General features: G+C 39.7%; 1 protein-coding gene across 3 annotated transcripts in view; it reads left to right on the top strand.

Moving 5' to 3' along the window:
- The window catches only part of RAD54B (RAD54 homolog B (S. cerevisiae)), a 67,035-nt gene that overhangs the window by 3,203 nt on the left and 48,847 nt on the right, over positions 1-14,985 (top strand). For all 3 annotated transcript variants that reach the window (XM_014965644.1, XM_014965645.1, XM_014965643.1), the window contains exon 3: positions 551-725. In XM_014965644.1, coding sequence (XP_014821130.1) covers positions 551-725 — 175 coding nt within the window. The remainder of the gene's footprint in view (positions 1-550; positions 726-14,985) is intronic.

The following is a 14,985-nucleotide window of genomic DNA, read 5'->3' as shown; positions in this document are numbered from 1 at the left end:
AGAATAGATTTCGATACCTTTGCTCTTACTGCATTAGATCATGCTTCTTAGGTAGGTTTCTCTCACTCTGTGAAGTGGATGCAGAAAAGTGTTTTTCAAATAAATAAAAGAATCAGTATTGAATCTAAATGCAATTCTCAGAGTAGGTGGGGTATGGACTGTATCCTGGCCAGGGCTTTGTGGGATTCAAATGTTTGAAATGCCTGGGAAAAAACAGTTAAAAACCCAAGATACTTAACAATGAAATATCAGTACATCAAGTTGCAGTTTTGCTGCGAGGAACTTTCTCTGAAACGTTGATTATCAACCCAAAAAAGCATCACAATTTTTATTGATTTTTATCTACTTCCACAGGTGGTGTTTGGTATTGTGTGCATCCGCTTTTTGTTCTGAACACTAGGATGCATATATTTGTGTAGGGATCCATATATTTATGTGGATACTTTGATAATAAGGATTATTACCTGTTAAGATCCCTTCTCATTGCTCTTTTCTCCATTTCTCAACTGTGTGAAGGAAATGCTATTGTGAACTTGTTTCTCTTTTGCAGACAGATGAGAAAGAGGGAAGTGCTTCATTGCTTTCTAAAATATGTGGCCAAAATCAAAATGCAGATTTTACAGAGTCTGTGGAGTCAACTGGGGAAGTAAAGACTACAAAAGCACATTTCAACCTAAATAAGAGCAGCAAGATGGAAATGAAAGCACTAAACATGCCCAAAGCTGGTAAGATGCTCCTTATTTACTGCCATGTATCTTAAGAGAATTTTAAAGCTTATGTATGATATGCTACTTACTAAATGTTTATGGATTACTAATATATGGGTCATGCAATAGTGCCATTATTTGGTGTTCTCCTGGGTAGAGAATGAAAGAAACAAACATGAAGTGATTTTTTTTAAATAGAAAAGGTGTGATGTTTTAGAAGCCAGTTTGTATTGCTGCTATTCAGGTGTGTGTCTTCCAGAGAAGTACAATAGTCAGCTCACTCTAATCCAGAGTGATATCAAGAGGAGAGTCAGGGAAAGTGTTGTAACTTGGAGATCTTGTTGGCTTCAAGCAGAGAATGCTAACTGTTCTGAGTGGATTCACATCTTTCAGAATTCATGAGGGTTTCTTTACTTCAGTGCAAGATCTGAGCTGTTTTCTTCGGTGTCTCCAGTGGGCACTTAAGGTTCAAGCATGGGCTGCTAACTCCAGTGTAGTGTCAGAGCAGGGCTGGCTCTGTTCACTCACGTGTGTGCGCTTACTCATTTGTTACCCTGGTAATGAATATTACCCTGAAAGCAGTAGGCACCGCAATGATACTGAAGTGTCTGAACTGTAGCGCTTTGACGGACCTGAATGACTCTGTGGGGTTGGCTGAGTGTCTTCATTTCCCACTCTTCATGTGCCCTGACCACAGCTACAGTGCAGGGACGTTGTGTGTTGTGTGAATGCAGGTGTACAACCTCAGGAGCCAAGTGCATCTTGAAAGTGTGGCGCATGAACTGGGTTACTAACATTGCTACATGAAATTCACTCCTCTTGGAGCCAGCTCAGACATTTTAATGTCTCTCTTACTGTTAATTCACTATCATTTCATTCTAATTAATTACATTGATAATGATCTTTCTCTTCTTTTTAGGGTTTATTTAATTGATAATACTTTGTGTAATTAGCGTAGTTTTAAAAGAGCATTTCATGACCACTTATCACCTTGATTCTGTAATGGTTGGAATTATAATTCAGAAGGCCTTCACAAAGTTATATTTAATTTTGTTTGTGCGAGGAGGTGCTAAATCTGGAAGCCTGACAGAAGCAAAGCTGCGTGTCCCAAGGTTCAGCCACTAGTGGGGCTGAGCAGGTATTCCTAACAGGCATGCATATGTACAATACCTATAGATATATACACATAGGTGGTAACGTAGACCAACACACACAGAGGACACAGCATTCAGACAAACACAAGCAGCCCCAATGGACTCAGCGTGTTGCCCTCTCTGGTTGTGCAAGGTGAAAGCCTGTTTGTGGAAAATAAATACATGACTATACATGTATCTATATATAGATACACACACAGAGAATATAGATCCCTCCACTAACTGATGTTATGCATTCAGTCTATTCATTAGCTGCCTCCTTGATTTGTTGGACACCCCAGCTGCAGGCACGTGGACATATGAACCACAAAGTCCAGTTGCTGGGACTCAAACCTGCACTGCCACAGGTAAAAACACAGTATAGGTCCCTCCAGTAATTGGACTTAGACACTAGGTCTACTTGGTGGCCTACTGGATCCACTGGTTTCCCAGTTGCCTTGTGCACAAGAGAGGTGTGCATAGAAACATGTCTCCCTGGTAGCTAGACCTACCAGTAGCCAACCCCCAGATATCCCGGTCTCTCCAGTAACTCGCTTGGACTTCCTGATCCCTCCAGTAGCCACCTCCTAGACCCTCTGCTCTCTCCAATATCTGGCCCAGTCTCGTGGCTGCTCCAATACTTGGCTCGCAGTCCTCTTATCCTACTTGCCAGCTAGTCCAGCTTAGTGTTTGCTAGTGATCACACACTCACACGTGTACCCAGGCAGTAGGCATGGGCTCTGGCCTCTCTGCTGGCTGCTCCATAAGGAACCTGGGCCCTATGACCTGTGTGTGGTCCAACTCCAGTGACTGGCACGTGTGCTTCCATACACACTTATGCACGTACAATAGAGTCCCTTCACCCAGGGAAATATTTAGAAATGTAGTGTACTAAGAAGATGGGACACACTGTGGCAATAGGGTGCTGGACAAGCATACTGACCAGTCCCCTGTTTAAAGGTGGCTGCTTTTTATTTTTTATTTTTCTGTGCTTGTTCCTCCCTGAACTACCTTCCTCTGTCTCTTTTGCTTGTCCTTGTTTTGTTTTTTTTTTCCTTCAAAAATTTCATTACAAGCCTTGTGTGATCTCCAGATACCCTTTCTAGCAATCTGTGAGTTCCAAGCCCCAGTAGGCAGCCAGACATCTCTGAGGAGCCCTTCCCATTGACTCTTCTTGTTGGGTTTCACCCTCAGAAAATGGGGGTTGGTCGGTTCCCCATGGTAGCCCTGAGAGGATGGTGCCATTATCACGAGATGTGACCCAGAGTGTATGTACTCTGTTTTGGCAGAACTAATGTGGGAAAATTCCTTGTATGTCTCAAGTCCTTCTGGTGTTATAGCTTCTGTGTTTATCTGCTGCACGCTGTACCTTCCAGTTCTTCTGATGAAGCTCATAGTTGCAGAAGATTTTCAGTGTGTATGGGACAAGTTGTTTGAGGGGTCCCTATAGGTACATCTGCAAAAATTTGTGTCTGCTGGTTCTGTCTAGCAGTGCACTTGAAAGATAACTGGTGCGTTTATTTCCAAAATAATCTGGGAAACTGGCAGGCTTCCCAACAACAAATGTTGTGAAGTGGAAAAGATACTTAATGCTCTTTCAGTGTGATGAATTCCGAGTGCAGCTGGTATGGCTTCTCTCTGATGACTTTGGAAAGATCAAAACGTGGTGGAGTGAGACTGGGAGAGCTGTTCCTGTTGATGCTGTGCTGTTACCTTCCTGAGTGACTGAACAAGCTATTTTGTGCCAAAGCTTTTCGATGTCTGTAGTATGGGGCTAACCCTGCAAGTCTTTGTAAAGCTGTGATGAAATGTGGTATAAAATAAGGATATCTAATGTGAGTGTTAGTTATGGACATCAAGTTCACTGGTGATGCAAGCACTGTACTGTAAAAACAATCCTGCATTGAGCCTCTGTTAGATCATAAGTAATTTCTTAAAAACTTAGATTTTCCAAGAGTTTCTGTCCTTTACGTCACTCTCTTCTGCTTTTCATTACAGCTAATGTAGCAATTACGTAGATTGTGTAAACCATAACCTCCTTTGTAGTGTGAAATGAAGTTGTTTTGTCAAAGCTGTTTTTGGTATGAAATTCAGAAGTAATGGAAACCAGTTGTGAAAGCCAGAGACAGTTTTGCATTTTTATTATTATTATTAATATTGTAATGGAATTATATCTGACTGCCAGTCTCTGCAGCCAAAGATGACTTCTCTGTTAAAGGGATGTTAAAGTAATTTATAGATTGAAAACGTCTGTGTGTATGCATTATTTTGATTTATTGTCTCCATATCATTTAATGCAGATGATAAACTGTTTGTTAGCTTTATATCAAGCTCAAAGCTTCTGTGTTTGGGTTTCCAGCACAGCAATGGAATGTGTAAATAAATACCCCAGTTTCCTTTGAAATTCTTGTGAAACACCTGCGGACCATTGGACAACTGTGCTGTTCATAAAGCTAATCTTTCTGAAACCCAGCACAGAAAATGCTGCACATTCTTTCAAAAAAACTTGTTATCTGACACATGGTGTCCATTTCCTGGAGCAGACAAGTAAGGATACGATTAGATAGCATCAATCTAAGAATTATACCATATCTGGCTTAAAAAAAAAAAACACCTTGCTTTTCTAGGCTTCTTTTCAAAATAAACTTCTTCCTAAAATTTCACTAATGAAAGGGACTTGAAATTCTATGAGATGAGTTTTCTAAAGACGCTTTAATAGGATTTTGGCAACTGTTGTTGAGTGAAATGTAACTGTGTTGTAATTTCAAGACAGTTTGAACTGTAAGATATTGAACGTGCTGTTCAAAAGGCAGTTTAATAATGGTGATTGTGAGTTGTGAATACCGGAAAGTGATGTTTTTCCATAAATACATATCTTCGTAGGAAAATGAACTTTGCAACTGCTTTATGAATCAGTGTTTGCTTCTTTTTAAGAGGCAAAGAGCACAGCAATATCTCTGGTACCTTTGTTTTCAGAATACAGTATTTGTTGACAGTAACAATGGATGTGTAGGTAATTTATTTGACACTGTCATTAGTGGTTTTTCTCATGTGCTGCCAGAGAATCCTATCAGATAAGCCTGCACTCTCTTTAAAAATGAAAGTTACTTTAATATTCTGAAACTACTTCAGAGTAATTGAAAAAAAAAAATCATTAGTGTGTTTGGAACGGTATTATTTCAGCTCTTAAAAGTGCCTGGTTTCTGCTTGTCCTCATTATATCCTGAGGACCTATAAACAATAACAAAATAAATACAAATAATTTGAATTTGAAGAAACGATGGACAGGCAGATTGCTGAACTATACTTAGTATTGCCTCAGTGTTGCAGTAAGCGTGTTTGGTCAGAACTGAGGTTTTTACCTACATTGCCTTCTTCAGCTTAATGTTTTTAATAGATATGTTTTGATTCATAGAAAACAGACATAACAAATTTAAGTTATACTTATTATCTGAGTTTACAGCTTGCTTTCTGTTGGTATTTTTCATCTAAGAGGATGTTGCTCTGTTTTTTCCTTTGAGCTCACTATATGGTGTGTGGAAATGAATAGCTATTTCTCCTGCATTCTTACACACCACATTCCAGTTGGACTGAAATGTTATTATTTGAACCTGATGTAGACAAATATACATCAAATATATGCTGGATATAGAGTTTTACTCTGTTACAGCTCACCTCCTGTTTGCTTTTTGGTTCAGGAGTACTTTGTCTTTCATCCATCACTAACATATGTTAATGTGTCTTCCAAGAGGAACCTTGTCAGAAGTCATACTCTCAAAATACTATCTTTGAGCTAACAATGAAGACAGATTGTAACTGTATTTCATGACAGGGTTAATGTGTTCACCCTATGTCCCTTGACGGATGTTTTTGGATGTTTTTCATGCCTATGACACAAACTATATTTATTATTTGCATACAGTTTTGAATATATTTTCTCTATCTTCTCTGGAATATTAATGTTTACTGAGTACAATGGTCTATAAGGTTTAGACTCTTTGCTCATTTAAGTCAGTTTTATTTTTATAATAGGAATGTTTGTTGGCTCCTTGGACTTTCTAGAACATGTTACGGGGTAGTCTGATACCTCCTGTGACTTGATATGGATAAAAATCCTCTTAGCAAATTATTTTGAATATTATAAAAGAAAATCCACTTTTCAGGTATGACAGTATCAATCGATTGCCTGTCATTTTAATCGGGGGACTTTTTCAGGATTTGTCATATTGTCCTATTTCAGTCTAACTGCCTACTTCTGGTTTCTAGATAGCACAGGTAAAAAAAAAAATCAGGCCTGACATCTCATAATAAAGCATATTATCGCCAGAATTACTTGGATATCTGCAAAAGTGGAAGTATTAATTGTAATTTCTGTTATTGCATTCATTTCTATTGTTGCAGTTCACAGATTGAGCTGGAAAACATATTCCACTCAGGAGTATTTTTAACGCCTGTCTATTTTGGTGGTGGAGCCGCCTGTAGAGCTGCAGTACAGTTGGCCCTCCACATGATTTTACAAACAGTTGGTAACGCAGTTAAGTCTTTGGGTAAAAGATACTGCATAAACATCTGTAGCTCTTAATAATTACCAAGTTACTGGATGCCTGAGTGCAAATAATTTACTACTGCAATGTTTGCAAGTTAGATTTTACAGGTTTGTAAATTTTGTTATAATTTGTTATTTGAAACAGTATCGAATTACTTTGCTAGTCCTTTAAAATGTCCTCCATCTCCCTGCAAATTTATAGACAGAACAGTTTATAAATAGTGAATAGACAAATTTACAGACAAGCTGTTTCTCAGTTCAGGATAGTTTCTTTACTGTTCAAGTGTTATCTGTACCTGTTTGCTCTGTTCATCTCAGGAGATGGGGATTGGTTAAGAAAACCAGATTGATGTAAGTGTATCAGAAGAGAAATTCTCCATATCTCTGATCTGACACCGGTTCCAGAAGTGTTCATTTATACATCAATCAGGGTGGGTATACATGTGAATTTTCACTCATTGGCCCAGTACCCCACTGCCCAGTTGCAGGTAGACTTCTTGCTGAGACTTCTGTGATTGATTTATTTATTAGTCCTAGATGGCTTGTGTTTTCTTGTCTGCAGCTTTGGGACTCTCTGGCATCTCTTGAGGGCAACGCTTTTTGCTTGGTGTGTTCTTCCTTGGGGTGTGAGATGATTTCTTCTGCTCTGTTGCTGGTGTAAGACCCTCCCTAGCATTTCCCCAGCTGATTATGAACACTCTGAGTTCCCCTTCGCCGTGGTCTACAGTTATGCATGGAGATGGTACAACAGCAAAGCAGGGAACAGCGTTTTAGCAACATAACTTTACTACTGTAATCTTAGAAGTGTTCAATGCTCTCAGGGCTTAAAAAAAAAAAAAAAAAAAAGAAAAAAAGATGGGAGGTTCTTTAGTCTGATATTGCTTGTTCTCATGACACTTGGGTTTTTTTGATGTAGTCTTTGGAGGTTTTTTTTTGCCTTCTTCTTGCTATGGATTCATCACCTTCTGTGTGGTAGTGATCAGAACTATGTACTGAGCGTAACACTGTCCTCAAGGGCTTCTGTTTCTGTGCTCAGAAGCACCAAATGCAACAGCTATGAATTCCCTTCTTCTTTAAAGACTATAAGTGGAGAAATCATTACTGGATTTTAGCAATCCTCAGATAATGTGGAGTCAGTTGCCATAGATGGAAAGCAGTCCAGTGTGCCTACCTGATGATACACTAGCCTGTTGAAGGAGTTCACATCCCTAGCCAGTGTTACTCATCTTGAATTTGGGCTGTCCACCAGCTGACTGGTCAGATACGTTGTGGTAGTAGAACTGGCAACCAAGAGTGAGATGGGAAGAAGGAACTTACACCAGCTTCACCACCAAAGGCAACATATAGTGTAATGTTCAGCAACTGCAAATCTGCTTTCCTGGACAGCGTAGCCATCTGCAATGCAGTACTATAGGCTGCTGTAAAACAAATCCAGACTTGCATAATTCTACTGTGATATTTCCACAGTTAGTACAACGTAATTTATAATTTGATACGATCACATCTTGCTGTCATGTGAATAACTAGGCTTTATGTAATAGATGATATAACCAGGACATTCACACATTTGAGAAAAGAGCAGTGAATTGACAGTGAAATATACTTGTCATTTGTCCTGCTTAAGTGTGCTCTGATATGTGTATTTGAACTAGTGGAGATAATAGAGAGGGGAAGGAAACCAGAAATTAAAAGAGTTCTACATGGTCAGAAAATCAAAATACAAACCACCAACCCAGAGTTATTTTGGGTTTAAGATACTCAACATTTTCCAAAAAGTTGGAGGGATTAAAGTGAAAGTTTTGCAGCAGTAACTTGCCTATTGAATAGAAGTCTTGTTGCTTCTTTACAATGAAAAAAATATAAATTGCTAGGTCCTTTACTTTTGAGTGGTGATGTATCAACTATTGAAGAGAGCTGTGCTGCATGTAAAGATAATCTTTTAGGCGTTTTTCTTTAACTTGTTAAGCTAATGAAAATTAAAATTTGTAAACAAGAAAGAGAGATTTAAATACTCTTTCCTGTGCAGAGACAGAGACCTAATTTTGAAACTGCAGATATAAAGCAAACTCTCCTTTCCAAGGGATGGCAGGGGATGTGTTGGGAAATGAACTTACTATCCCAATATATTTATTAGAATTTAGCTCCCAGGACTTGCATGCAAATACACAGCATATAGTCTACAGTATATAGAAAATCATCTAATACCATAACTTTAAAAATGAAGAACTCTAGGAAATACTCTGTATAGAGACTGTTTTCAAGGATTCAGGTTTAGCACTAATAATTCTTTCCGTTTCTTCATTCATTCTGAGGGAAGTAGTACGCATAATTTCTTCTTTTCTTCTTGATTATTGAAATTTATTTTCAGACTGTGTGTGTCTAAGGAGTGAACACAGGCAAATGAGAGAGACATGGCTATTCTAAATTTCTTGGATGTTTTTCTTTTCTACTCTCCCACCCTTTGGAAGGTCCTAGTTTGGAGTGTGGGGGCTGGGTTTTTTTTATCTCCTCCAGTTCCCGTCTCCAATAGATACGAAGGTGGATTTAAGGGGAGATGGAGAGAGTGCAGCTATCAGGTGGAGGGAAAAGAAATGCCTTATTGAAGGGAACTGGAAGGTTTTTTTGAGCTATCATGACTGTTATTACAGACTTGGCCTGGATCCCTTCAAAGACAGCCTCCAAATCTTTCCGTGGCCATGCTCATTGTTTGGATCCCCTTTGTTGCCATGCCAGCACAACTACAGTTCAGTCCCAGCTCTTGGCTATGGGCCTTAAGTCTTCCCCTGAAACAGAAGCTTTGTCACAATATGACTTTCCTAAAATCAACATGATAATGATAAGATGGCTATCTCACTGCCCTCAAAATACCCGCTGAGCAAAAGTAGAATGAGGGAAGCTGCTCCCATGTCAAACACAGGGAACAGTGCGTGGGGAAGTATTTTGAGGTTAGTATTTAAAAGGGCAATCTCCAAAATTTTCATCTCTCTATGAAAAGATAGAATTGCAGAAACTTGGCTTCTCTGACACTGTTTCTTTTTCTAGAGGCTATCTTGCTAGTGGGGATTTAAGAATTTAGCAAAATATCCTGAGAAAATCATACTTTCAAATCTCTATTTCTCAGCTGATTTCTGATCAGTCATCAGAAAGCTTGTTGGAAGAGAGGATCAGAGAAGATACAAGCATGTATTAGGATTTGGACGCAATTCTGAATTTGTAAAGAATGGTGTTTTTAGCTTTTTTTTAAGGACGTGACTTACGAAGTGATGCTGTATCATCACTTAAGTATTTTGAGTGCTGTAGCTTTAAGCCAACCTTAGTTTGAAGGATGGTTACAGATCTAAATGTGTGGGACCCGGAATGTCAGACTGAGATCAACAAAAATTCTTTAAAATTTGACAGGGGAGGACATTTTAATTGTCTAATTTGATTATTTCTCATTTCAGTGGGTTAAATGTTGAGAGAATGCCTTACATCAGCAGCGGGGACAGAAGCGTAGTTAGCTTTTACGCTTGGAATTTTAGCTGATAAGAGCTGTGGAGTAGAGCCTGTGCAATTCAGGCTAGTTTTAAGAGAGTGGTGTAAAGGTAATAAATATATTGTTAACGTCTGTGTTTTCTGTGCTTGTTGTGAGATATATGAGCCCTTGTTCTTGCAGCAGTTGCAAGAACTGTTAGAAGTTAATATGTGTTAGACAGTGAGCACAGAAATAGATGTTAAAAAAAAAAAAGAGGTAAAGCTTCCCCTAGTTCTCGCTGCCCCCAGCGCAGGACAGAGGTTTAGAAATGTTTATAATAATTGCACAGGAGAAAGAAAAGGGATGGTCTGAGAGGTTCAGGTACAGCAAGGATAAGAACAAGAAAGCGCAACATTGATGGTGAACAGTGATGATGAAGATGAGAAAAAAAAAAAGTGAAATGAGAAAGCTATTTGAAACACAAAGGATCTAAAAGTATTTCTAAAAAGTCTAGTGAGAACATATTTAAGCACTTTAACTTCCAGATGAAGTCTTCTTGGAACTCTTGGCTCACAAAACATTGTCTTCCTCAGCTGCCTCCTTAAAGAATAATGCCTGCAACTCTGCAACTCTTCGTTTTGGAGACTACCCATGAAACAACTGTCCCTACGAGAGACCTTTGGCGTTGAAAACTTTCTCACCCACCCTTTGCTGCAGCAAGCTCTTAAAACAGCCAGATCAAATGACTTGGCGCTGTCTTGCTGTCCTGTCAGTATGATGACCTAATGGAACTTTTGCAGCCCTTGCTACCTATAGACACTCTCAAGTCATCTTATGCAGCTGCCAAATTCATTTGCAAGAGTGAGCAACTGCCTCAATACTTGCCAAATGTTTCCACTGCCAGTATGCCCTAGCATATTCAGTGATGTGTAACATACCCCATCATAGCTGCTGAATCTTCTTACAGTTTCTCGTAAGCACAGGGGTATCAGGGTTTCACTTCAGCTTTGATTCAAATCTTGCAATTTTCCTCTTGCTCTTAAGATTTTCAGGCTCCTTGGTGATTGCAAATGCTAAACGCAGAGCTCGTTTTCTTGCACATTATTGAATAAGAACAGATGTCCTTCAGGTTTATTCTGGGTCTACCACTTTGTGGGCAGAGCACCTTCACAGAATTTTTCAATCCTTTATCTGTTGATTTTTTTGCACTAGAAGGTCCCAGCCTGAATCACTTAAGCTGGCTTCATTCCCTTCAGTGTTCAAGTTTGCTGTCTGATCCAAACTGTATCTTTCAAGATGCATTCTTTCTTAGGTCATCCCTAATTCTCTCAAATGTTTTTTGCCTTTGAATTATGTACCTTATAGTGATTTTGGGTTTTTTTTTTTTTTTTTTTAAAGCATGTCATGAAAAAATTCTTCCTCAGGTCTGTGTGACAAAGGATCCTTCCTCTCCCTACATCCAGGATGCTTCCCTGATTTAAGACATTCTCCTTTAGAGGGTGTTCTGTCTTATAATGTGCCTAAATTTACATGGGCCACTTGATGCAGTTATTTGCCATGATACAAATCTGCCACTTGTAAAATTTGAGCCCATTGAACTTTTTCAGCAATGCATAGTCATTTGGCTACTTTTATCCCTGACTATATTATAACTGTGATTCATTCGTCTCTTGATAGCTCTCCAGGATGCACTACTTGTATCTTTTTTTTTTTAATTAATTCTAGGCTTTTCTGCAGCAAAAATCTGAAATTACCTGTTACTTGTAGTTTTTAGTCTTATTTCCCAACTGTTGAAGCTCTGCAACCTTAGCAAGGTGGTCACTTCTAGAATAATCATGCTGATTTTCCTTTCCCTAGGAAAAAAAACCTCTGATCTACTCTCACAGCTCCCATTTTTCATGAACTTCCAAATATAAAGATTTCATCCACTTGAAATCTGGACTTTTAAATATTAATAGTTAAATTGGGAAGCATCTGCTTCTTTTTAAAGGAAAGGATCAAACAAATTAAAAGAAAAGAAAGCTGAATCCAAGACTTGTATCTTTTCAGAATTCTGAGCAGATTAGTGAATTCCACCTTGAAAATATGAAGAAAAATGAGACATACCTTGCACACAGGATTAAAACAGGAGGTGTGGAAGGCAGTGAACTGGTGAGAGGGTAGCACGCACAGCTGTTTTCTTCAGCAATGACCAGAATTTCCTCTCTACTACCTGTGGTTTGCTGTTCCCTCAGTTATGCTAATGCAAGTTTTTTCAGGGTGCACTGCAAACTATTCCTAAAATGATCCAGATGGAGTCTAAAGAAGTTTTTTCAATGTATTTCTTTTGTGTGAGTTATTTGTGTGGTGGCACACTGCATCAGGGAAATGCTTGTGGTTAAAACTAACCCTGATCAGAAAAAAATATTAATTTGCAGACAAATCAGTTCCCTGACCTGGCTGGCTCAGAAGATTTGTGAGTGCTCATATCAGAACGGTGAAGGGGCAGGAACATGACAGGGTTGGGGGGAGGCAGAAATTCCTATTTTGGCAATGTCTCACACTTACGTTGACTTAAGCCAATTATTGAACTCTATGCTTGCCAAAAAAAAAAATAATAAATTGATTAGTCTGTAGCTAGATCATCTCCCTAAACTGGCTGCACACTGTGCTGTGTTAATGCTAGTGTTGGTGGAAGGTGTAGGATGAAGTGTGGACTGTGGCAACATTTGGTTTTTTTTGTAATTGTCTTGGAACTACACGTATTGTTTTAGCTCAAAGTCGTCTATATGTAACATTAATATCCAGGCTTCTCACCTTCTGTGATTTCTCATCCAAGTACTGATATGACCTTAGGCTGATGAGCAGAGCTATTTTAAAAAGGGGAAAAAAAAAAAAGGAGGAAAAAAATCTTGGTTGGCAGCCAGATTCGTTTTTACAAGGGTTATTTTACACTCCTGCAGAACAATATGTAATTCAGGCTGATTCCTTCAGGCACTTGCTCAAAAGAAATCTTTGTAGCGGTATTTTGCTATAATTGCATTAGTGTGGAAACTTGGTCTCTCTAGCAACATGAAGCAGTAAGGTGAGAGAGTAATACAAGTTTAGATAGGTCTGTGTTAGGCGTTGCTGCAGCTGGTAGCCCAGTGTAGAGGAGACTCCTGCAGCTCCTGGTGGCCAGGTCCACAAGGATGTATTCCCAACAGGCAGAGGTGCATGTATACACACGATACGTATATACTACATGGCCAAAACACAGCACTCAGCAAACACAAGCAGCATCAGTGCCCTCATCCCTTCCTGGCTGACTGGGATGAAAGCCTGTTTGTGGAAAATACACATGTATAAAACGTGGATCCCTCCAGCAACTGGCCACAGAGTCTCATTCTGCTCAATAGCTGGTCCCTGGATCCCCTGGTCTCCCAGTTGCTTCACAGACCTGCACTGGGGTCTCTCTGGCAGCTGGTCAGGATTTATGACCTTACCAGTGGCCAGACCCCGGGTGTCCCAAGCCCTCCAGTAGCCAGATCTCAGACCTTCTGGTCTCTCTAGTATCTGGGCCAGACTCACAGTTCTCCAACTCTTGGCTCCCAAGCCTACTTGCTGGCTAGCCCAGCTTGGTGTTTGCCAGAGATGCCATGCTGATGTTGGTACCCAGGTAGGATGCAGGTGCTCCCACCTGTGCTTGTTGGTGCCCCAAGCACCTGGGGCCTTGTGACCTGTGGTGCAACCTGACATGTCCACTTCCATGTGGAGTCATCCATCCAGAGTTAGAGATTCCCCTCACTCAAAAATAAGTTACAAATGGAGTTTAACAGGAAGATAGGCCAAACTGCAGTGATCAGGTGCAGGTGCTGGACAACCCTACTGAGCAGTCACCTGTTTACATGCACCTGGCTTCTTTTATCCCTCTTTTCCCCCAGTATTTTCCTATCCTTGTTCTATCCTGGCTCAGTTTCTTTCATTTGGATCATTGGGGTTCCTCTGCCTGATGCTGTTGGTCTGTGCTCTTTGTGTCTGTGGGGAGAAGCCTTCAATCACACAACCCAACACTGACTTCTTTCTCTCGGTCACTAAAAAGTCAAGAGACTGGGCGCTGTGTAAAGCTTCATCAGCAGAGGGTACAGCGGGGACCCACCTGCAGCTCCTCAGTTCTGATACTGCCAGAGCATAAACTAAGGAACATTTTTTTTTTTTTTTTTTTTTGCTATTGAGGAACAACCAAATGTACATTTTAATTTTTTTTTTTAAAAAGGGTAACCATCAGCTTTCTACTCATCATATTATTAAAGCGCAAAGTGTGGGGAAATAGGGAAGGATTAGGTGTTTAAAAGTGATGATTTTCGTACAGTGCTTCTAACCACAGAAGTATTTTGCTTCTCAAATTCTAGCGTAATGGGCTTTGGACTATAAAAATGCTTTATTTAATCTTGGCTTGAAAGCAATTCCAGCAAAGTGGACTGGTTGCAGCTCTGTTAGGTGGTATGGACAAGCCAAATCTCAGAAAGGGTTCCAAATGTGCTTGTTATTCTAAATGCTAATTGATTTTTTAGCAGTTAAAAGTCTCCCTTTGTTTAGTTTGAATTTCTTGTTTTGAATATGGTTTGTGTCTGCTTTGGGCTGTTGGTTTTTTCCCCCCCCCCCTTAGAGCAAACAAGTTTATACCTAGATGTTTATAGCCTTAAGATATTTCAAACTATAATTAGATTTCCCTTTCCTTCACCCCCCTTCTAGGCTCTCTTGTTTTCAAGGCTGAACACGTTAAGCTCGACAAGCTCTTCCCACTATCTCAAACGGTGTTTTGTTTCCACCCTCCGGACTCTTTCAGACCTGTACGTCATTTTTCAAACTTAGTTTTTTGGGGCTTTATTTTTTTTTTTTTGATCTGAGATGATCTTTATTTTTGAGCCGGTCTGCGGGTTTTCCCTTTTTCTCCCCTTTGCTTTAGAGCGCGGAGATTTAAAGCCCCGCGGGCGTTTTTAGTGGGGAGACTTGGGCTTAAGGCCAGTTTTTTCGAGCAAACATGTCGGGAAAAAAAAAGAAATTAAAAAAAAAATCAGATTTTTATCCCGAAAGCACGCCTGCAACTATTATTATTCTAAAAGTAGGTTGTTTCCTGGTGGATATTATGAAAATCCCGGCATGCCCAGGCTATAACGCACTCGG

The sequence above is a fragment of the Calidris pugnax genome, unplaced genomic scaffold, assembly GCF_001431845.1.
Source record: "Calidris pugnax isolate Ruff unplaced genomic scaffold, ASM143184v1 scaffold41, whole genome shotgun sequence".
Taxonomy (NCBI): domain Eukaryota; kingdom Metazoa; phylum Chordata; class Aves; order Charadriiformes; family Scolopacidae; genus Calidris; species Calidris pugnax.
The sequence above is the reverse complement of the archived record's forward strand: the minus strand, read 5'-3'. Positions and strand labels throughout refer to the sequence as shown.